The sequence below is a fragment of the Microtus pennsylvanicus genome, chromosome 5, assembly GCF_037038515.1.
Source record: "Microtus pennsylvanicus isolate mMicPen1 chromosome 5, mMicPen1.hap1, whole genome shotgun sequence".
Lineage (NCBI taxonomy): Eukaryota > Metazoa > Chordata > Mammalia > Rodentia > Cricetidae > Microtus > Microtus pennsylvanicus.
Window position 1 is genome coordinate 80,266,207 of NC_134583.1, and position 22,360 is coordinate 80,288,566.

General features: G+C 44.0%; 1 protein-coding gene across 1 annotated transcript; it reads right to left on the reverse strand.

Moving 5' to 3' along the window:
- Positions 1-513: 513 nt before the first annotated feature.
- Positions 514-19,925, reverse strand: Bnip3 (BCL2 interacting protein 3). The gene is made up of 6 exons (XM_075972610.1): positions 19,770-19,925; positions 10,079-10,226; positions 9,390-9,471; positions 3,593-3,699; positions 3,369-3,518; positions 514-1,525 (listed from the first exon to the last, which is right to left on the reverse strand). The coding sequence occupies exons 1-6, from the start codon at positions 19,798-19,800 to the stop codon at positions 1,480-1,482; spliced, it is 564 nt and encodes a 187-aa protein (XP_075828725.1). The 5' UTR covers positions 19,801-19,925; the 3' UTR covers positions 514-1,479.
- Between the last annotated feature and the right edge of the window lie 2,435 nt (positions 19,926-22,360).

A 22,360-nucleotide genomic window follows, 5' to 3' on the forward strand; every position in this document is an offset into this window, starting at 1 on the left:
GTTCTAGAATACACAGAGAAATCCTATCTAAAAGAAAGTTTTCACTACAGCCATTTGGAAATATATTTTGTCATTCTGCCTGAAGGCTGAAGCATGTGAAAGCTGGCCTTTTACAACTATGGGTTTTAAAAAAACAAAAAAGAACAGTGGGAAGATGCTGCAGGAGAGATGGTCCAGTTTCCAGAATCCTGGTAGGGTGACTCACAACTGATTAACGCCAGCTCCAGGGAAATCCAATGCCCTCTTCTGGCCTCAAAGGACACTGCACTCATATGCTAGTAGTATACTATTTAAAATAAAAATAAAATATTCCAGAGCCAGGCATGACGCTGCATGCCTTCAATCCCAGCATTTAGGAGGCAGAGGCAGGCAGATCTCTGAGTTGCAGGTCAGCCAGAGATACACAGTAAGACTGTTTCTAAAACGAAAGAAAATGGGATGTCATCCCACCATCTTTCTCCAGATGACAGGGACATGGACTATTTTGAATAATCATTTAAATATAAACAAAAGACCGTTAAAATGCTTCTTTTATTTTAACTCACCTGAGTCAAGTGTGGGACAATGAAACAAACACAACAGGATATATACAGCATGTCAAGGAGGCAGCCTTTAAAAACATGCTATAGAAAAGAGGAAGACTGGGAATATATCTGGATTAACAGAAGCACTGGCTACTGATTAACCCATATGCAAATCCAGTAATCTCCAAAGGATTTGGCAAAGATTTATTTTCATTTCCAGTCTTTTAAAGTAGACAGATTTGCTTACAATACAGCTGATTTTAAAAGCACACAAATTTTTAGTACAAACAATGGGATTTAAAAATCAGCAGAATGATGAAGGTGCCTGCAACAAAACTGACCACCCAAGGCAGTGATGGCCAACAAGGAGGCTGCAATCATCCTACAAAGCAAGAAAGCGGGGAGGGAACAACTACCCAGTGGGGTTTGTGGGTAACCTTAGCTTCTACTTGCTACTTAATTCACATAGTAAGAGGTCTTTACAGATAACCCACACCCGTTTAATTAACCATGTAGCATTTTCTACTACGTAATAGGATTATAAGGCCACAATATTCCTTTGGGACAAACCCTTTAATGATTTTAATTTCACTTACTCATTCTTTTGAAGTGTAAAGTGTCTTAACTGGATTACAATTACAGATCATTTTTAAATACACCATTGCTACTATATTAAAATTATTCATACTATTTATATCTAATATTCAAAAAAATTTACTAATAAATGCTACAATAGGCATCAGTCTTACATGCTTATTAATTGATCCCGTAGGTTTAATTATAGGTCATGATATTAGAGTTTATTCTGTCTCACTAAATCAGGAACACCGCATTTACAGAACAAATAAACACACGTAGTGCAGACACCCAAGGATCATGCTAGCTCTTCAGTTATCTGTCACAGCTCTGACATGAATCCTCACTGTGTGAATGAGTGTCAGATCCAATTCTTCCATCAAAAGGTGCTAGTGGAAGTTGTCAGACGCCTTCCAATGTAGATCCTAGACAGAAAAAAAACAACAGCCATCAGGTCTCACACAATTCTCAGGTGACTCTGCATAGTTCAAACAGAGCAGACCACTATGGTTACAGCCTGTGGAAGGGAGGGGAACTAGCCACCTTAAACTTAATAAAGTATGACTGTCTGTAATCTTTATCAAGTGTTTTAGTCATCAGATATGTATTTCAAATTGGTCTAATTTTTCTTAATTGCCATTAAAATTATATTTCTGTTTTTTCAATTATATTCTAATGGCACAAAAGACTGAAAAGTACAAAAAAAAAAGAAGAAACTAATAGCAGTGATTGAAACTCAATGACAGAGCATCAATCTACCGTACACAAGTTCCCAGGTTTAAACCCCATAACCACCCCCAAAAGTACAAAACCCCAAATGCTATCGCTATAGAGCTTCGTATTCCCTTCAGTGTGCCAAATGAGCTACACACCTGCACTCCAGGACAGGTGGCTTCTTCACCTCCAGTTAGTTCATTACTACTAACATCAAAGCCCAACCAAGGAATAAGTAATGAAGCCTCCCTTCTCCCTAGTCAAGTAGAGGGGGACTGAAAGTCTCTAAGAAAAGAGACAGAGGGCCAGGCGGTGGTGGCACACGCCTTTAATCCTAGCACTTGGGGGGCAGAGGCAGGAGGATCTCTGTGAGTTCGAGGCCAGCCTGGTCTACAAAGGGAGTTCCAGGACAGGCTCCAAGCTACAGACAAACCCTGTCTCGAAAAACCAAAAAAAGAGAGACAGGGAAGAATTCCAGCTGGCCAGGTCTATGTGAAGTAGTGAGAAAAAAGACTGTGGGCAGTGAGCTATGTGGAACTAAGGAGGGTAGCTTTCATCTCAAAAGACTGACAGTTGCCAAGAGCAGTGGTACCAATAGTGGACGATTGCCAGGAGTGGGTAGGGTGGCACCATCTAGCTCTGAAACTGGGAAGGATGATGAAGGACAAACAAAAAGAGCTGAATGCAGAAATAATTTCCTGAAGAGAAACAGCTTAGGTTCTGAACTTGCAGATTACTAGGCCCTATCCACAGATCCTCCCCTTGGTGTTTCTGGTCTGTTTTTTTTTTTGAGACCAGGCCTCAGTAAGTAACCCTAGCTGACCTGGAATTCAGAAATCTCCTGCCTCTGCCTCTGCCTGCTTGCTAGTTCTAAGAAGAAAGTCCCAGGTGATGGGATTCACCTGACCATGAGACCAGGCGCTAGGACAGAACCACACATGGAGAAGGAAGGGATGAAGACAAGTAGGGTTCCCCTCAGCAAACTCAAGAGAAACAGGTCTGTAGTGCAGTAGTGAAGGATAGTGAAAACTGGGATTGATGTACCTATGAGACCCACAAACTCCCAAGGTCTCAAACATGAAACAGACCAGGTGCATTGAAACACATGAACACCTTTTTTGGGTGGCGGGGAGGTGGGGTGGGATAAGCAGACAACAATGCCTAGAAGCCCACAGTAGCAGCCAGGCCATTCCAACAAATTGAAGCCATAAAACACACAATAAAACTTCTTGTGAGATCACCCCCATGTGGGCAGGAGAGGATAGGGGTAGGCCTAAAGAAGTAGGCTAGTGATGTAACTCATTTGGTAGAGTGTTTGACCTCCATGTATGAAACCCTAGGTTCAACTCCAGGGCCATATAAACTGGGTGTAGTGGCACACACCATTATCCCAGCACTCAGAAGGCAGACACAGGAAGAGCAAAGCCCAGTTTCATCCTTGTGAGGCCAGCTGAAAATACATGAGTCCCAGTTCCTAGTGTCCCCTTCATATATTGCTGGGACCTAGAATCACCAAGGCCTACCCTGCTAGTACTCACAAAAAAAATCACTTACCCCAATCCAATGGCCAGCAGATGAGACAGCAACAGAGATGGAAGAAAAACCTTCAGAAAGTCTGCTGAGAAAATGCCCCCTTTCTTCATAACACTTGTATTTCTCATGCTGAGAGTAGTTGTTCGCTTTGGATGTTTAAAAAGGAACTCCCTGGGGTGGAAAGAAACTACCAATCAGTGTGTCCTCTTGTCAAAGGAAGAGCTCATGATACTGAAAACACTTACTTGGGGGGGATATTTTCTGGCCGACTTGACCAATCCCATATCCAATCCGAGTTTTTCTTCAAGATGCTTTCAACCTCTCTTCTTCTCTCAATATAGTCTTCCTCAGACTAAGAAAAAGTAAATGATAAAGCAAGTGAGTGTCCTACATCCACATCAGAAATAAAGTAAGATCAACACAGTTCTCCATAGACTTTGACCTTGTTGAGGCCTTTATATAGGCTGTCAGTAGAAGGTATGGCCCAGATTAAAGGTGGATCATCTTCCCACCTCCAAAGATCCAGATTAAAAGCTTATTATCTTCCAACCTCAAAGTGGGTTTTATAACCTCAAGTGTTTTATTAAGAAAAAAAATCCCTCCAAGCTATGCCTACTCATTTGGCATAGATTTGTTAAGTTGACAGCCAAGAATAGCTATCACAAGCCCATACCTTTTGCTGAACATACAATCATATCTCCTTATGTCATGCTTAACTTCCAAATGAACAGTAACTAGACCATAATTATACCCAACATGGTATTAACTGCAAATGCATTGCAAATTTAAATATTTAAGTAGTAATGTCCTTGAGGGACATTCTTAGTATCTCAAACTAAAACAATCATCATTAACATTCTCTTAACCGTTACATTACATGATAAATAAATCAAGTAATGGAAGCAAATACCTGTAAACACATTTTTAACAAAATATGACAGAAACACCCGTATTATAATCTTCATTTCTAGAACTGGTCACATGACCTTAGTAGCTGATATTTAAGAACTACCTTCCTCTACTACCCATTCTGTATTTCCTCCATCTTCATTGATGTGGGATGTCTCTCTGTATGCTGTGAATGTTTTAGTATCGGTGGTTAATAAAGAAGCTGAATTGGCCAATAGCCAGGCAGACTAGAGCCAGGAGGGAAATCCAATAGAGATACAGGGAGAAAAGGGGCAGAGTCAGAGAGATGTCAGAGAAGCAAGATATGCGTTAATAAGCCACAATCCTCGTGGTAAAATACAGAATGAAAATGTATTAATTTAAAATGTAAAGACTGGTTAATAATAAACCTGAGCCATCAGCCAAGCAGTTTGTAATTAATTTAAGCCTCTGAGTGGTTATTTGGGAATTGGCCAGCAGGAGAGGAACCTCCATTTACACCTCCCAGCAAGCACTTCAGTGAGTCTTGACGCTTTTCTTGGGGAAGTGATCCATAACTTCATTCCTGAAGAGTTTGTGCCCTCTGTCATCCTGCGTGGATTAGGTTGTTGTTGTTTCCCACCGACTTTAATCATAAGACATGGAAGCATCAAGAGATGTCCTGCACTCCATACATGTCTCTTACCACTATCGTGGAGAAGCACTTCAATATTCCCCTGGTAATCTGGATTAGTCACTCCTCCCAACACTTTCTTAGCCTTGGAATTTTGCCTTTCTTAGCTTAATGGGATCACAAAATTAGCTTCCTTGGAATGTTTGCTGTGTCTCCTGGCAGAACTGCCCATCACCAACAACCACAAAAAAAAAAAAAAGTCACGGGACAGGAACAAGAAACAAAAAATTCACTAGCAGCAATCATGACTGGAACTATTCCCTTTTCCACATCTTGATTCTTGGATCCATGGATCCTGGTTATGGAAGAAAATGTACATTAATTGGGCATTGATTTGAGGTATATACCACCTTCTAGAGGCTGCTGCCACCTAACTGGCCTTGTGTCGACAACAGCTTAGTCCATCTTTCTATCAGGCCAGCTGCTTCAGATGGTGGGGAACATGGTAATACCTGTGATTCCATGATCATGGGCCGACTCTCTGGTGATAGTTTTTTTTTTTTTTTTTTTTTTTTTTTTTTTTTTTTTTTTTTTTTTTTTTTTGGTTTTTTTTTTCGAGACAGGGTTTCTCTGTGGCTTTGGAGCCTGTCCTGGAACTAGCTCTGTAGACCAGGCTGGTCTCGAACTCACAGAGATCCGCCTGCCTCTGCCTCCCGAGTGCTGGGATTAAAGGCGTGCGCCACCACCGCCCGGCATCTGGTGATAGTTTTTTGGTCAGAAGCAATGCTGTGTGGAATACAGTGGATAAGGCATTCTATAAATCCACTGATGGTGGTTTTGGCAGAAGCATTACATACAAGAAAGGCAAAGCCACAACCAGAATAAATACCTACTCCAGTAAGGACAAAGCACTGATCTTTCCAAAAGTGGTTCTATGTAGCCAACGTGCCACCAGATCGCTGCCGAGCCCCCCCCCCCCCCGGTCACAGTGCCATCCATGTCTGGGGCTCAGTGTTAGTATCTGCTGTTTGCAGAACTGGCGCTCAGCAGGAGCTGTAACCGGATCATCCTTGGAAAGTGGTAGTCCATGTTGTCAAGTCCACACATAACCCTCATCTCTGCCACCTAGGTCCATTGGGTAATGAGACATTTTTAGGCTAACTCTCCATAGAATGGGTTGTCCTATCTACTTGATTAATGAACTCTTTTTCAGTTGAAGTCTCTTTTCAATAAGCATTTACTTGTATTTTCACCTCGTTTTCCCATTTGGAGAGATCATACTCCATACATATACAGAGATCATACATTGCATACTCCTTCCTGAGATATCCTTTTCACCAATTTTCAAGTAATGCCTTTGATCCAGTCAATCCAATGGCCACAGTCTATGAATTCAGTGAACAAGAGCACATCTGGCCATTTCTCTTTCAAAACAAAATGTATGACCATGTATGCTCCCCAAAGTTCTGCCCACTATGAAGACTGTCCTCAGGTGTGTCTTTCAGGGCTATCTCAGAAAGTGGTTGTAATGTTGCAGCTGTCTACTGAGTCACCATTTTCCCTGACAGAGGTAAGGCGAAAGGCTTTCATTTAGCTTTCCAACCATAATAGCCCTCATATCACAAGTCAAGAAACCAGTGTAAGAATTCTGCCAACAGTTTACAGCTGTAACTCCAGTTCCAGGGGATTTGATATCCACATAAAGACATATATTTAAAAAAAGGCATACATGCACGCAAAACCCCAATGTGCACTAAATAAATAAAACTTAAAAAAATAATTCTACCAATTTCTAAGTATTTCTATCTCAGTTAAACATTCTTGGACTAGGTAAATAACCACAGGATGAGTTCAGGGATCAGAGAACCTACCCTGAGTCAGACTTCAGCCAAAAATTAATTGCCTCCATAAACCCCTACTTTAACTGGCATAGGTTTTTTTTGGGTTTTTTGTTTTGTTTTTTTAGGTCTCCTGGAATCAACATCAATTTGATCCTGCATCCAACAGATCCTAGAATGTCTGATTGTTTCCTTACCCCAGTGTACAGTTTCCTAGTCTTGTTTCACTCAAGCCAAGGCATGTGTTCCTCCTTTACAGATACATCCATTTTGTCCAAGTCCCACTCAACTCTGTTAATGTAGCAGGTTTAGAGACTGGAGAAATAACTGAGTTAGCAAAGCACCTCCCTAGCATAGCACAAAGAATCCTGGGTGTTCCATTCCCAACAGCACATTAACAAGGTTCAGTGGCCTAGTCTACAGAATAAGCTCCAGGATAGCCAGGACTGTTTTACAGAGAAACCCTATTTCAAAAACACAAAACACTGTTCTGATGCCATGAGGACCTAGATAACAGCAGCAGAACCTATCCTAACTGAAGAAAATGAGAACAGGTGTGGCTAAGTAAGGGGAATATTATATATAAGAAGCTAGTTTAAAGGTGCTTTTGAGAAAAAGCAGACCACAAACAATTTCAGCTACACTTTTAAAATTAACAGCACAAAATGCTAATTAAGATGGTCTCCAAAATAGGAGATAAGAAATTTTCTCTTGCATTCTTAAAATTCTAGAACTGCATACTTAGGTGGGGATGGGGAGATATTTCAAATAATAAAAAATTAAAAAATATGACTGCTCCAAAAGTGGACATGCACTCAAGTGTATAGAAGGCTGGGTGAATTGCAAGTCTTTGATGCCCAAAATGGGGCCAGACAGAGTTCTCTGGAGAAAGCCAAGGCTAGAGGTAAAGACAGTTAGTTTTTGGGAGTGGGACACTGATAAAAACTGGCACAGGTGGAAACAACGCTTTTTAGTAGAGACCTTGCTTCCTAAGACAGCTGCTAAACTATTACAGAAGAAATTATTTATCTTTACCATATTAAATACCATGCACAAGGTATAGCACTACTAGATAAAATTGTACAAGATTCTACTGCCTCAAACTACTATACAGAAATGGTATGGATAATAACAGTCAACTTAAGCAATAATCCATCTACATGTCTCACCACAGTTGTGTGGTAGTTTGATTAAAAATGGCCCCCAGGATGTGAGGGCTGTGATATCTGTCACCCCATTGATCACCAGCTTTGATTTGGCTGATCTGGCTGGCTAGGCAGGTGTTCCAGTGTATGTATGTCCCTCCTGAAGCTGTGTGCTTGGTTGGAGAAAAACCTTCCCCAAATACAGGAGAACCAGTCTCAGGTAAGGTATATGAGCAGCTGCACTCCCCTGCCTAAACCTCCAAACAAGCTCTCAAGAATGGTTAATCTGGGGCTGGAGAGATGGCTCAGTGGTTAAGAGCATTGCCTGCCCTTCCAAAGGTACTGAGTTCAATTCCCAGCAACCACATGGTGGCCCACAACCATCTGTAATGAGGTCTGGTGCCCTCTTCTGGCCTGCAGGCATACAGACAGAACATTGTATACATAATAAATAAATATTAAAAAAAAAAAAAAAAGAATGGTTAATCTGATCTTCCAAAGGACCCAAATTCAGTTCCAGCACTCAGACCAGGTGACTGACTGCTGCCCATAATTCCAGTTCTGGGGGGGGGGGGGGGGTCCAATACCCATGGCTTCTGGACACCTGCAGTCATGTGCACATACCATACAGACACAGATACACACAATTTTAAATAATTCAAAAAAAAAAACTATCAAAGCTGGATAGTGGTGGCACACACTCCCGGCACTCAGGAGGCAGTGGCAGGGGGAATCTCTTAGTTTAAGGCCAACCTGATATACAGAGTGAGTTCCAGGACAGCCAGAGCTACACAGAGAGAAACTCTGCCTGGAGACAAACAAAATAACTCCATTGAAGGGCAGGGGAATAAAATGCTTACTGCACATGCATCAGGCCCTCAATTCAGATCGCCAACACCCATGGTACACACCTTTAATCACAGCACTCAAAAGGCAGAGGCAGGTGGATTTGTGAGTTTAAGATCAGGCTGATCTATATAGCAAGTTCCAGGATAGCCAGGATGAATAGGGAGTCTCTATTTTAAATAACCCAAAAAAATGGGGTTAAAAATGCTGTTATTCATGCAGAGGTCCTGAGTCTGGTTCCCACCACCCACACCAGGCAGTTTATAACTGCCAGTAACTTCAGCTCAAGAGGATCTAATGTCCTCTTCTGAACTCCTTCAAATATGTGGCATTCTCATAGACGCACATATATGCATAAATAAAAACTTAAAAGAACACAGGTCCCCAGCACTAATGTAAAACGAGAGGCATGCTGGAACACTTCTGTGATCTCAACCCTGATAGGCAGAGGTAGGAGGATCACTAGGGCTCACTTGCCAGCTAGTCTAGTTAAATCGGTGAGCTCCATGTTCAATGAGAGACCCTTCCTCAAAACTAAGGGGGAGCAAAGGTAGGTGCGCGTGTGCATGCATGTGTGCATGCGTGAGGTGTGTGTGTGTGTGTGTGTGTGTGTGTGTGTGTGTGTGTGTGTGTGTGTGTAAGTGATATGAAAAAGTCACCAGGCTGATGATGTGCTGTACCGTATAGCATGCCCCTACTGCCTATGGCTTACCAGAGTGCTGTTTTTCTCTCCAAAGCTGTGAGTGTCTATTTCAGATCTGTTGGTATCTTGTGGTGTCTGGGAGCGAGGTGGGCTTGATTAGGAAATGGACAAAACAGAGCAGCATGTTAATTCTGACATAAGAAGCATAAATCCCAAGCAAGACTACTGCCTCAGTAAGGGGGAGGGCTCTCCGCATGCCTCTTCACACTAATACCAGACAGGGCTAAACTACTCCTCAGTCTTTTCAAGTGAGTATTCAGGAACCAGCTAGACAGTTCTGAGGGAAGCTCCACCCTCCCACATAATCTGTTGCATAGCCCTCAGAAGCATCTGACCTTCGATCACTGACTCTCAACCACGCACCTTGGATTCGTTCCCTAGTAGTGCTACCTAGGAACATAAGTCAGCTGGGGGACATGACTTGATTCAGACTTGACATTCCAAGTGAACAGTTTCAAAAAAGGGGGCATATATTAAGGGACTTTGTTTTTTTGTGCCTAGGTTTAATTTGGTCCTGCCAGACTGAGCCCCAGATCACTCCCTCCCAGCAGATTCCAGGGTTCCTTCTTTCAGGACTGCTTCCGAGTTACTCCCAAATGTGGCCTTAGACCTAGAGCCCCACCTATAAAAGCATGCACAACTGTGATTATCCATCCACTAAGACCATCAACACTGCAAGAGACATCCTGCAAACCTACCTGTCACAGTGAGAACTCTTGGAGCTACTTCGTCCAGATTCATGCTGAGCATCCAGCAGTATTTTTTCCATGTCCCCATTATAAATAGAGACAGAGGCTGGAACACTGCTCCCGTTCCCATTGCTGAAGTGTAGTTCTACCCAGGAGCCTGAGACACAAAAAAGGGGGCAGTTAGAAAACTTCCCATTCAAAGGGCTTGATGTACGCCTTTAGGCCCAGTACTGTGAGTTCAAGGCCAAGCAGGTTTACAAAGACCTAATTTCCAAAACTAGATAGATAGATAGATAGATAGATAGATAGATAGACAGACAGACAGACAGACAGACAGACAGACAGACAGACAGAAAGACAGAAAGACTTGCCCACTCTCGTTCCCAGGAAACACCAAGGGCAGCACATGATTACAAATCACTCTAGTCCTACTTTGATGCCACATTAGACATTTGCATTTCTGGTCTGCTGGCCTCTCTTTAGGACAGTGGGGAAAGTTCCTGAGGATGAGACACTGCACCGTATCTTTTGCCCTTCCTTTATTCCGTGCAGGTGTTCTACAAACCTGTTGCTTTACCAGAGACCTAGATGGGAGTCTTGTTTAGGTTGACAAAGCAAACTAGGCTTATAGTCATGAGTCAGCATGTCTTACTAAAGACTTGTTGTGGGATGTCCTGTATGTGCTGCCTTTATTGGTTGATGAATAAAGCTATTTTGGCCAATGGCTTAGCAGAGTAAAGCCAGGCATAAAATCCAAACAGATGTATAGAAAGAGTAGGCAGAGTCAAAGAGACACCATGTAGCTGCCAAAGGAGAAAGATACCAGAACATTACCAGTAAGCCACAGCCTCATAGTGATACATAAATGAATATTAATGGGTTAATTTACAATATAAGAAAGAGCTAGCTAAGAATACTCCTGAGCCATTGGACAGTGTTATATTAAATATAGTTTCTGTGTGATTATTCAGGTCTGGGCCCCCGAGAAACCAAAGTACAGTTTCAGTCTATACAAAAGACTATTTCCACATTCCAGAAACATATGGCCCCGAGGCTCTGTGAACTTCAGGTTGTCGGGCTTGATAGCAAGCACCCTTCCATCTCATTGGCCCCTGGTGCTTTCTGTGGTAGAAACTGACTGTATGTTTAATTATATGCCTCATTCTAGACCTAGGAAGATTTCTATATTTTCATTCATAGGTCCATTTGTTTACAGAAAATCCTTTGTTGAGCCATTAGAATGTCTCAGTGGGTAAAGGTGCCTACTGCATGAACACATGCATGTACACACTCAAAGGCAATAACAAAAAGAAAATCCTTTAATAGATAAGAGGTAGGGTGGGCGTGGTGGTCCATGACCTTAATCCTACCATTCAGGAAGGCAGAGGTAAGAGGATCTCTGTGAGTTTAAGGCCAGCCTGGACTGAGAAATCTTATCTCAAAAAACACACACGTGGGCACACAGACACACACACACAGACACACAAACAAGGAAAGAAAGAAGGCGGGAGGGAGGGAAAGAAATGGAACCACTTATAATCAACTCAGAGTTGGGGATATAGTTCAGAAATAGAGCTTGTAAGAGGCCCTACTTTCCATCTCCAGTACCAAAAGGGAGGAGAGAGGAAAAGGCAAGAGGATCACTTGTAAGTTCAAGGCCAGCTTTGGCTACAGAGACTTTGTTTCTAAACCACACCACACACACACATCTCCAAAAAGAAAAAGGAACTATGCCTATGCATGGTGGCACACCCAGTATAGATAGGACTTCAGAGTTCAGGCCACCTTCAGCTCCCAGTTTAAGGAAGTCTTCGCCCTGTGCTACTTTTGACCTCTCTAAAACCAACAAAATCCCCCTTAAAAAGCTAGGCATGATGGGGTGTACCTGCAATCCCAGAATTCAGGAGAAAGAAACAGAACTGTTGCAAGTTTGAGGATGGCCTGTTACAAAGAGCCTGTTCCAAGCCAGCTAAAGGTAGATAGCAAGTCTCAAAAGCAAAACACACATGTTCTTGGAAGCAAAAACAGCTATAGCTATACAGCTTCTTAACACTCAGAAGTCTGGCCTGTATACTTGTTGCAGAATGTGCCACATTAATCAGGGAAGAAAAAAAAACTGAAATAAACTGTGGGTTTACAGTTTATATCATCAACAGCCTCTCAGTAAGTTAACGAGTGATCATACAACAGAAACTGGAGAATAAACACAACTTTCCTCATTAGCCTCTCAGGTTGCCTCGCGGAGAAGCAGGCCTATCCCACATGAAGCACAATACCAGCTCAGAAGGGCAGTGTCCAGAGCCCCTCTGCGGCTGTGCACAGGCAAGTCCCCACACTCAAGCTCCAGATACTCTAATGTCTTCTGCTGGCCTTCCTCCCTTCACTGGCTAATGACACTCAGAAGCCAGGGATGGTGGCTCATACCTACGTAGAATCCCTGCAGTTATGAGTCACTAAGGCACGAATGTTGCTCTGAGTTCAAAGCCAGCCTGGGTTACAGGGTAAGCGCCTAAACCTATCTATCTACTGTGTACAATGCTTATACACTGTAAAAATTTGTCACTCGTATTGGTTTAATAAAACGCTGATTGGCCAGTAGCCAGACAGGAAGTATAGGCAGGGCAAACAGGCTACAAGAATTCTGAGAAAAGGTACCAAGCCACATGGCTAAACCTAGATAAGAATTATGGGTTAATTTAAGTTGTAAAAGCTAGTTAGTAATAAGCCTGAGCAATCGGCCAATTTATAATTAATATAAGCCCGTGTGTTTATTTGTGACTGAACAGTTGTGGGACTGTGTGGGACAGAAACTTCTGTCTATAGGACATAGCAGCTTCAGGTATGGGTAGTGTAGGCCAATCTAGTATTCAGAATCTGAGCCTATCCCAATTCATCTGATCACATTTATCCAGATCTTTTCTGGTATCTACTATAAACAGAAGGTTGAGGTTATGTTATCTTCTACCCAGCACCATTCTGAATGGTAAACGTAGACTTTTTCCCTGCACCAACTACCAATTTTCCAAAATCAATCAGGAATGCTAGGATTCAATACTATTCTGACAGTATCTCCTAAAATTAGTAGCCAAAGTGGGAACCCACAAGGATGACACATATAAGACACTAGCCACAAGCAGAGTACAAGCTATCCATACTGCTGCTCAATCAATTACAAATTTAAAAAACAAAAACCAAAAGACAAACTCAGGGTTATCCACATCCCCCTCAGATTTGATATTTTGCTAGAGCTCACAACTCAAGAAAACACGTTGCTCAGTTTGTGATACAATTCACAAAGAGCCAGATGAAGCTCACACACAGGACAAGGAACACCACCTTCCTGCTGCCCATTCCAAAGCTCCATTTGTTCTGGTTCAAAGTTGGGCTATGTGGCAGTTTCTTATATTTTTAACAGCCCAACCTCCAACTCCTTCCCCTCCCTGGTAGCCCTAAATTTCCACCCGCTGATAACTTCTAAGTGACCAAATTCTAGCCTAAGGCTAGTTATTCTGGGTCCCCAGTAAGTCATCTCATTAGCATAATCTTATGGGGGCTTCTTACAAAATGGACCTGAGTAACAGGATCAAACTCCTAGCTAAGATTAATTTCTTGTCCCTGTCAGTCCCAGCACTTGGGAGTACTAGGAGTTCCGGCCAAGCTGGTGTATAAAGTAAGACCTAGTTCAAAAAAATAAATAAATAAAAACGAAAACCAGACACTTAGGAAATTCCACCAAGTTTAGGAGCTTGTGTCAGGAACTGAGCCAACAGCCAGATGTGTATGTATTTACTACACAGGAGTCAACTGAAAATGCTGTCCTGAACTATACTGCTACAACAGTACACCATGGGCTTGGTGATTTATAAAGAAGTTATTTTTCACAGGAGTGAAAGCTAGCAAGCCCAAGCTCCACTCTATTGCTGTCCGTGAGTAAACCAGTTGCCTTCACAAGACCCCTTCACCTGGGCTCATCACAGTGCAGCAGGGTCCTGGTCCTGCTGTCCTCATACTGGTAGCACTGGATTGTCGAAGAGACAGATTCATAATGGGCTTTCAAAAATCATTAAGAGGCCCAGCACTTTTGAGGGGAAAAAAAATTCCGTTCAGAATGATCTGCTGCAAAAACCTTGGGTCCAAAAGCTCCGTCTCCAGGAATGATTTACTAAGGAACGAGTTTTATCATTAACCTGTGGCTGGATAGGTAGTGTTAAGCCCTGGAAACAGCAAAGATGCTATTCATTTACACACATCCTGCAGCTATTTATCAGGGTGTTCCATCATTTTAACAAAAAAGGTGGGGGTATGCACCCTATAATCCTAATAGAACACTTGGAAGTTTAAGGCCAGCCTAGACTTCATGAGCGAGAAAAATAAATAAAATTTAAAGCAAAAGGTTTTGTAAAGGGAAAGAGCACAGGATTGCTTCTTAACAAAAAATTTCCTCAGTTAACACACAACTTATTCCATCAGAAAGACGGAAGTGCTGCTGGCCCCAAAACCCTCATTTCTGTTTTCCACCCCTCTCTCCCACTTCTGAGCTATACCAATAAGACACAGGTCAAGTACAACTTACATCTCCCTGAGTGTTTAGAACCGCTGGGAAGTGAACTCAAGTGCCCTAAGAAGCAGAATGTGCTTTTCTTTTCTTTTTTTTTCTTTTTTTTTTTTTGAGACAGGGTTTCTCTGCAGCTTTGGAGCCTGTCCTGGAACTAGCTCTTGTAGACCAAGCTAGCCTCGAACTCACAGAGATCTGCCTGCCTCTGCCTCACAAATGCTGAAATTAAAGGTGTGCGTCACCACCACCACCCAGCTTATTTCCCCTTTCTTTATGTGAGAATGAGTTCTGGCTCAAATAGTCTTTCTCTTTGAAGTTTTTTATTTATGTATGTATTTATTTTTGTTTTTTGTGACAGGGTTTCACTGTAGCTATCGAGCCTGTCTGTAATTTGCTCTTGTAGACCAGGCTGTCCTCAAACTCAGAGATCCGCCTGCTTCTCTCTGCCTCCCAAGTGCAGAGATTAAAGGCTTGGGCCACCACTGCCCAGCAAAGCAAATAACAACACACACAAAAAAAAAGCGTTTTGCCTGCTTTTTTTGTACTATTTTTGCTGCTATTTGTGTACCATAAGTGACTGGTGCTCAGGGAAGCCTGAAGAGTGTATCAAATAAATCCCTTGGAACTGAAGTTACAGGTGGCTGTGAATCAGTAAGTGCTCTTAACTACTGAGTCATCTTGTTAATCCCTCATTTGGTTCTGGGCATAGAATCTCACTATATAAACTATGCTGACCACTGTGCTAGTTGGTTTTAATTTGTCAACTTAACACAACTTAGAAACAACTGAGAAAAGAGGGCTTTCTGAAGTATTTTATCTGACTGAACTTGCAGAAACTGGTTCTTTCCTTCTACCATGTGAGTTTCTAGGGACCAAACTCACACAGATCAACAGGTTTGGCAGCAAGCTCCTTTACCTGCTGAGCTATCTTGCCAACCCCATAGGAAGTAGACCTTACTGAGCAATTAGATCAGGTTGGCCTATCTATGGGTTTATCCACGGAGCACCCTCTTGATTGTTAATCAATATAGGGAGATCCAGCCCCTAGTCAAGGGGTCCTGAACAGTTCAAAAGTCACAAGACTAAATAGAAAGATAGCAAGCAGGCAACATGGGTGCACTCAATCCTTTCCACTCTTGAGTTGGTCCCTCAACTTCCTCAATAATGGCGTATAAGCCAAATTAACCCTTCCTCTCCTAAAGTGTTTTTGGTCAGAAGTGAAACTAGGCCAGTCATCCAAGTTAGGATCCTCCTTGAGTGTAGTCCAGCTGATCTGAATACTCGAGAGTGCTTATTTAGACCGGGTGCTTTAGGGCACCACACAAACGGTGTGTAGGCACATGCCTGCAATCCTAGTGCTCTAGATGCTGAGGGAAGAATAAAATTTAAAGTCATCCTTGGCTACATACATACTAAGGTTCAATCAAGGCCAGCCTGGGATACATACCCATCTCAAAAACATTTTTAATAAAGAGGATATCTCTGCCTTAGTCAGGCATTGGCGTACTGAGATTAGAGGGTTGCTCTACCAACCTGTCTTCCAAGCTGCTGATACAACAATCCAGGGAGTCCCTACTATATCCCTAGGCAAACTTGTAGACTGTCAGTGCCTAAGGATACCTACAGCCAACAGAACCCTGTGTGAAGGAATTCAGGGTCCCTATTCTCAAGGCCACCCTACTTCCTGGGAGTGGCAGGAAGTGCTTTTTTTCCATGAATTTCCAGAAGCTGAACCCAACTTGAAAACAGAGTTAGAGGTTCAAGCAAATATGCTGACAAGCTCGAGCAGGGACAACATCCAGCCAGATCTAGTAGTCCTCAGAGGAGCAGGCAGGCACACAGCTTCCAAACAGAAACATAATGCCAAAGGAGAATTATGCGACTGATACAGCATTCCAAGAGAGCCGAGCAAGGGAGCACCAAGTCTGGGGGACGCAGCGCTCCCAAATCACACAGGGCTTCTCCAGACGTGGCTTCTGCTGTCAAAACTTAAGAATAATTCTGAACAGAATCTGCCCAGTAGACAATCCAGGCTACTGGCTTCCTTTTCTGTCACACACACACGCTTTATTGACAGTGTCTTATGTAGCCAGGCTCGCTTTAAACTCCTGATCTTCCTGCCTCCATCTCCCAAATGCTGGAATTACATACAGGCTGGCATCATGTCCAGTTAAACTCCTGGCTTCTAAGACTAGTGAACTTGTCTCTCTGCCTATTGCCAGGCTGTGCCTAAGGCATCCTGAGTCAGGCAGGTGCCTCCAGGTATCCCCCAGGTACTGAGCAGTCTGTGGCATGTCCTTAACTCAAGTAGTCACCCTTATTCCCATTTAACCTCTGGCTCTCCCTGTGACAGATGTTCAGATAGAGCTAAGGAGAAGCCCCTTCAGTCTAGCCATGTTTTCCTCTTTGTACAAGCCTGCCCGAGTTTGCCTGCAACCACAGAATCACCTATCAGACCCAGCTGCAGACAGGGTATCTGAGTGAGGAGCTACAGGACTCTTTATAGTGGGCCTTTCAAGCAAGGGTAGCAAATAGGGCACAGAAGTATCATAAAGCTTATCTCCCCTCCTGAAGGCCAGAAGTCATAAAAAGAAAAACAACAACAAAAAAGCCAGTCCTGTTTCTAAACACCTTTCAATAAGATTGACCAGAGGTTAAAAGGGAACAGAACCAATCAGGGCTGTGGGTAACACCTTCAAGAAAACTGGTCCCAGAGGTTGCTAAGGGGAATATTTGCTGTCCCACCTACCAACAAGGCTTGCACAGCTCTCAGCCTCAGAAGTAAACAAGAAGCGAGCAGAACACGCAGGCAGAGGAGCTCTGACTCCAAGCTGGGATTCACATTTCATAGGGCAGCTGAGATGCGCCATGTGACTCAAGTGACCCCTCCTACCCTGAACCAGACGGTGAGCCAGTGCTGAGCTGCACGTACACCCCAAACAATGGCCCAAATCCTTAGCGTGAGTTTCCACACGGTAACCATCTTTTTATAGAATAAGCAAAGCAGAAAAACAAAAATCGTCTTAACCCTCGAAATGACAAATGACAACCTCACGTTGCCAACGAATGACTCAGCAGTCGGAATAAAGTGTATGTCAAGGTGGTAACTGAGACCTCAGAGTACCCAGAAACTTCCAGAGATGTAATCTAAGTAACAGTGTTAGAAATAAAATCTCAATAACTATAAAAACAACTTTACAGCAAACATTATAAAACATCCCTTGATTTCATTTTACGAGAAAGGACAAAAAAGCTTCTTAAGTCTGTCAAAGGAGAAACTGCAACTGTTTGACGTTAAGGAGTAGAACCTGAATTACAAGGTTTTTTTTTTTCTAATGGGGCTGTAATTTTAAAATACAGACTCTGTAATGTATTAGTCTGGTTAAATTCTGCTTGTTCAGAATAATAAATAAATGCAGCTCACTAAATCTTAATACAAGCTTTTAAAAAAATTTTAACATAGCCCACCACAGTGCTGTACCATTTTGATTTCAGCACTCCAGGAAACAGAGGAGAGTAAATCTAGGAGTTCAAGGGCAGCTTTGCCTACAAAAGCTCTAGGACAGCCAGAGCTACACAGAGAAAACATGTCTCGAAAATCCAAAAACAAGACAAATCTTCACACTACGTTGGGCATATGCCTTTAACGGCAGCACTGGTGCGGCAGAGGCAGGCAGAGTTCTGGGAGTTCCGGGACTAATGAGACCCTGTGTCAGAAACAGCACCCCCTTTTAAAGGCTGAGGTGGCCCTCTGTTTATTTACAAGCTCATTTTACTCAGTGAACTCTTGCTTCAGAGAATACAAAGGTCAACAGGATCCTCCTCCAGTTCTTGGGTCCTTAGAAGAAAAGGCTGAGCACTTAACTCAGCCCCACCAGGTAGGTGGCTCTCAGAAAGGTACAATGGCACACTACCACTCAGGGTGGCCTCACAAAACTAGTACCTGTCTTCTTGGTGCTAATAGCCTGTAAAGGCTGCATGCAAAAAAAGCCTTTTTGTTGTTTGTGAGACAGGGTCTGGCCACACACCTCTAACTAGCCCAGCATTGCTAACCTTGAACTTGTCAAGGCTTAGCTTCCCCCGCTCCCCCCCCCCCCCCCCCGACAAGATTTTAGGTGTGTCACCACACCCAGCCTAGCTTCCATCTTAACCAACAAATCACTTCATTGCTTACAGTGAGCCTACTGAGCTGAATAAGCACTTTACCCCACTTTTGTGCTGTTTGTAGCTCTCTTCCACACTGAGCTGCACAGCTCCTCTCCCCTCTGGATTTCTCTGTGTTGCCCTGGCTGTCCTGGAACTCTGTAAACCAGGCTGGTCTCAAACTCAGAGATCCTCCTGCCTCTACCTCCTGAGTTGAGGTTAAAGGCATGGGCCACTTCTGTCCTGCCATTGTAACATTTCTTAAAGATAACAATCTTTTTGTTTTTGTTTTTTTGAGACAGGGTTTCTCTGTAGCTTTAGAGCCTGTCCTGGAACTAGCTCTTGTAGACCAGGCTGGCCTTCAACTCAGAGATCCTCCTGTCTCGGCCTCCCTAGCAGGGAATAAAGGCGTGTGCCACCACCACCCAGCTATTCCAACATTTCTTAAAGATAACAATCTTTTGACTCTTAAGAGATGACAGTGGTCCAAAGCCTTACATCCTCCCTCCTCTTCCATTAGAAAGAGCTGACAAAACAAGCCAGAGGTAAAGACGGGGCTGTAAATTCCAGCTACTCCAGAGGCCGAGGCAGAAGGATTCCAAGTTCAAAGCGACTATGTCTTCAAGCATAAAATGTTAGCAAGTAGTGATCCTTGGTGGCTGAGCCCTTACCTCGCACCAGGGTCATAAATACTAATGAATTCAATCAAAGCACCGAAAAGTCAACCTGCAACCTCTGGCTCACTTCAACAGTGTTGAGCCAGGCGTGGGGGAAGTGCAAGCAAGGCCTGTACTGAGCTATTCAGGATCGCGGGGAGTTCGAGGCTGACCTAAAGAGACGGTGAAGCCACGGAACTCTAACAGCGTGAACAGACCACGAAAGGTTCAGCCCGGCCTGACTATAAAAGGGACTGTCTGTAAGATGCATCGCGGCCTCCACGCACGACACCCCGGCCCACGACCCGGCCACCCCCGCGACACCCTCCTCGGTCCACAGCCTCACCCTGCAGGTTCTCCTCCCCGCTCTGCGACATGGTGGTTCGGCAGAAGAACCCAAGAGCAACTGCGGCAGGCCTCAGCGGCGGTCACCGAGAGATGTGAGAGCCGCCCGCCGCCTGCACAGCTCTGAGGCCAGGCGACAGGGGGCTGAGGGACAAGGGGCGGGGCGGGGCGCGACGCACGCGGCGGCGGCGCCCATTGGCTAGGGGGCGGGGCCTGCAGGTGGAGGAGAAACGCGGGACGCGTGCGGCACGTGCGGCGCGTGCGCGGGGCGGAGCCTGGGTGGGACGTGGGCGGGGCCAGGGGTAGGAGTGCGCTTGAAGGGCGGCCTCCTTTAAGCTTTCCGACCGAGGGGCTGGGGGCGGGGCCTGAGGTTAGAGCCACTGGAACCGGGATTTGCGCCGGTCTGGGTGGGGCTAGGGGCGAGACTGAGGCCCGAGCTTTGGAACTCCGAGGTGCAAGCATTGCAGGGGCGCTAAGGGAGGGGCCTGAAGCCAGGCTAATGTAGGCGTGGCAGGGCGGACCCTGAGGAAGGCGTGGCATGGAGGACCTGCTACCAGGCTCTGGAGCTGCTGGCATGAGCTTGTGGAGCCTGCCCCTCCTGTCCGCGGTTGACCCACTCTGTGCCCCTAGCTCCAGAATCTGCGGGTGCCAGCCACGGGAGCACGCGATGGTTTCACTGTCTCTGTGCCCGTTTACAGATAGGGTTTTTGGTTGAATTAAAAAAGAAAAGTCTGGAGTGGTTGTGCATGCCTGTAGTTCTGGGTCAGGCTGGGCTGTCTAAAATAAAGCAAAACAAAACTTGCCAGCATTCTGCTGCAGCAACAATGGCGAGTTGGAGAAGAACAGGGCATTTTTGGATGGAAATGGAATTGGAAGGACAGTGCTTAGACTCTGCCTTGTCCCTGTACCCTACTCAGTAACGCTGTTCTTAGAGGTTGGAATTCCCTCTTGATACAGTTCTGGGATAGAGAAGGGGAATGCGAACCTTAGGAGAAGCTGTCTTAGCAGCAATGTGTCAGTTCACAAGAAGCAAATGCGTTTGGTGGTTTTCATTTACAAACCGCTGGCCTTAAACTGTCTGTGTTGGTGGCGCACGCCTTTAATCCCAACAGAGGTGGATCTGTGTGAGTTCAAGGCTAGCCTGGCCTACATAGCTAGTTCCGGGACAGGTTCCAAAGTTACAGAGAAATCCTGTCTTAAAAAAAAAAAAAAAGAGGGGAATAAGACTATAGATGATTGCCTAGCATGCATGAAGCCCTGCATCACAGAAAACCAAGTGTAGTGGCACCCACATTCAACTGAAGCAGGAAAATCTGCTGTTCAAGTGTTAAGGTCAAGTCTGAGTTATATGAAACTGTTTGAACAAAAAGACTGAGGGTATAGTTCAGTGTAGATTTCTTCCTTATCATTTGTGAGGTACTGGGCTCAATATATAACATTGAAAAAAAATTCTAAGTGACAACTGACAACATATTAGAAACCAGGATCAAGTTATCCTAAGTGACTTTCTACTACAAAAAAAAATATTATTTACTTACTTTCTTACTATGTTTTTTTGTTTGTTTGTTTTTTTGTTTTTCGAGACAGGGTTTCTCTGTAGCTTTGGAGCCTGTCCTGGAACTAGCTCTGTAGACCAGGCTGGTCTCGAACTCACAGAGATCCGCCTGCCTCTGCCTCCCGAGTGCTGGGACTAAAGGCATGCGCCACCATCGCCTGGCACGTACTGTTTTTGAGACAAGGTCTCTTTATGAAGTCAAGGCTAGATTCCAACTCAACTCATGGATGGCAATATTACTGTCTCAGCCTCCATGACACCAGGATTACAACATGGCTCTTCCACACCCACTTAAAGTTACAGAAACTTTGACAGTCACCAAAAAGAAAACCAAAAATCCAAGTGTTTACAAAATGCATAGGTGAAAAACAGGAGGTGGGGGTGGGGCAGGTAGATAGATAAGAGGGCGGTGGGAATACGTGGGATTAGAAGCAGCCCTTATCAAATTCTGAGCCTGAGGGCAGGGAGGCTAGGCAGTCAAACTGAGCTAAACAGTCCACGAATGTTATCCTTAGTTAAGAGGATGTTAGGGCAGATCCTGAGGTGGATAGCGAATTCCTTCTGAGTGGAGCTAAAGATAGCCCAAGATCATTTTGGATCTTGACTTACAGCTTTCAGTCTCCCAAGTCAATACGTTCGTAGCCAAGGTCAGTCACTGCTAGAATCTTTAATGTAGGTTCTGCTTCTCCAGGATTTCAGCTTACAAAGCATTATCTTAAAGGAACATACATGTAAAAATAACAGTTAAAGGGCTGGAGAGATGGCTCAGAGGTTAAGAACACTGGCTGCTCTTGAGGAGGACTCAGATTCAATTCCCAGAACCATGAAGGGCAGTGGTTCCCAACTTTCCTAGTGCTGTGACCCTTTAATACAGTTTTTCATGTTGTGGTGACCCCCAAACCATAAAATTATTTTCATTGCTACTTCAAAACTGTGATTTTGCTACTGTTATGAATTGCCATGTAAACATCTGATATGTAGGATATCTGATATTTGGGCCCTGTGAAAGGGTCTTTCAAACCCCAAAGGGGTTGAGA

Excerpts from the sequence above, each read along its gene's own strand:
- Bnip3 (XM_075972610.1), bottom strand. The coding sequence starts at position 19,800 with ATGTCGCAGAGCGGGGAGGAGAACCTGCAGG. Across the intron at positions 10,227-19,769 it reads CGGGGAGGAGAACCTGCAGG|GCTCCTGGGTAGAACTACAC; the intron begins GTGAGGCTGTGG and ends TTTGTGTCTCAG. Across the intron at positions 3,700-9,389 it reads GAGAGAAAAACAGCACTCTG|TCTGAGGAAGACTATATTGA; the intron begins GTAAGCCATAGG and ends ACTTTTTCTTAG.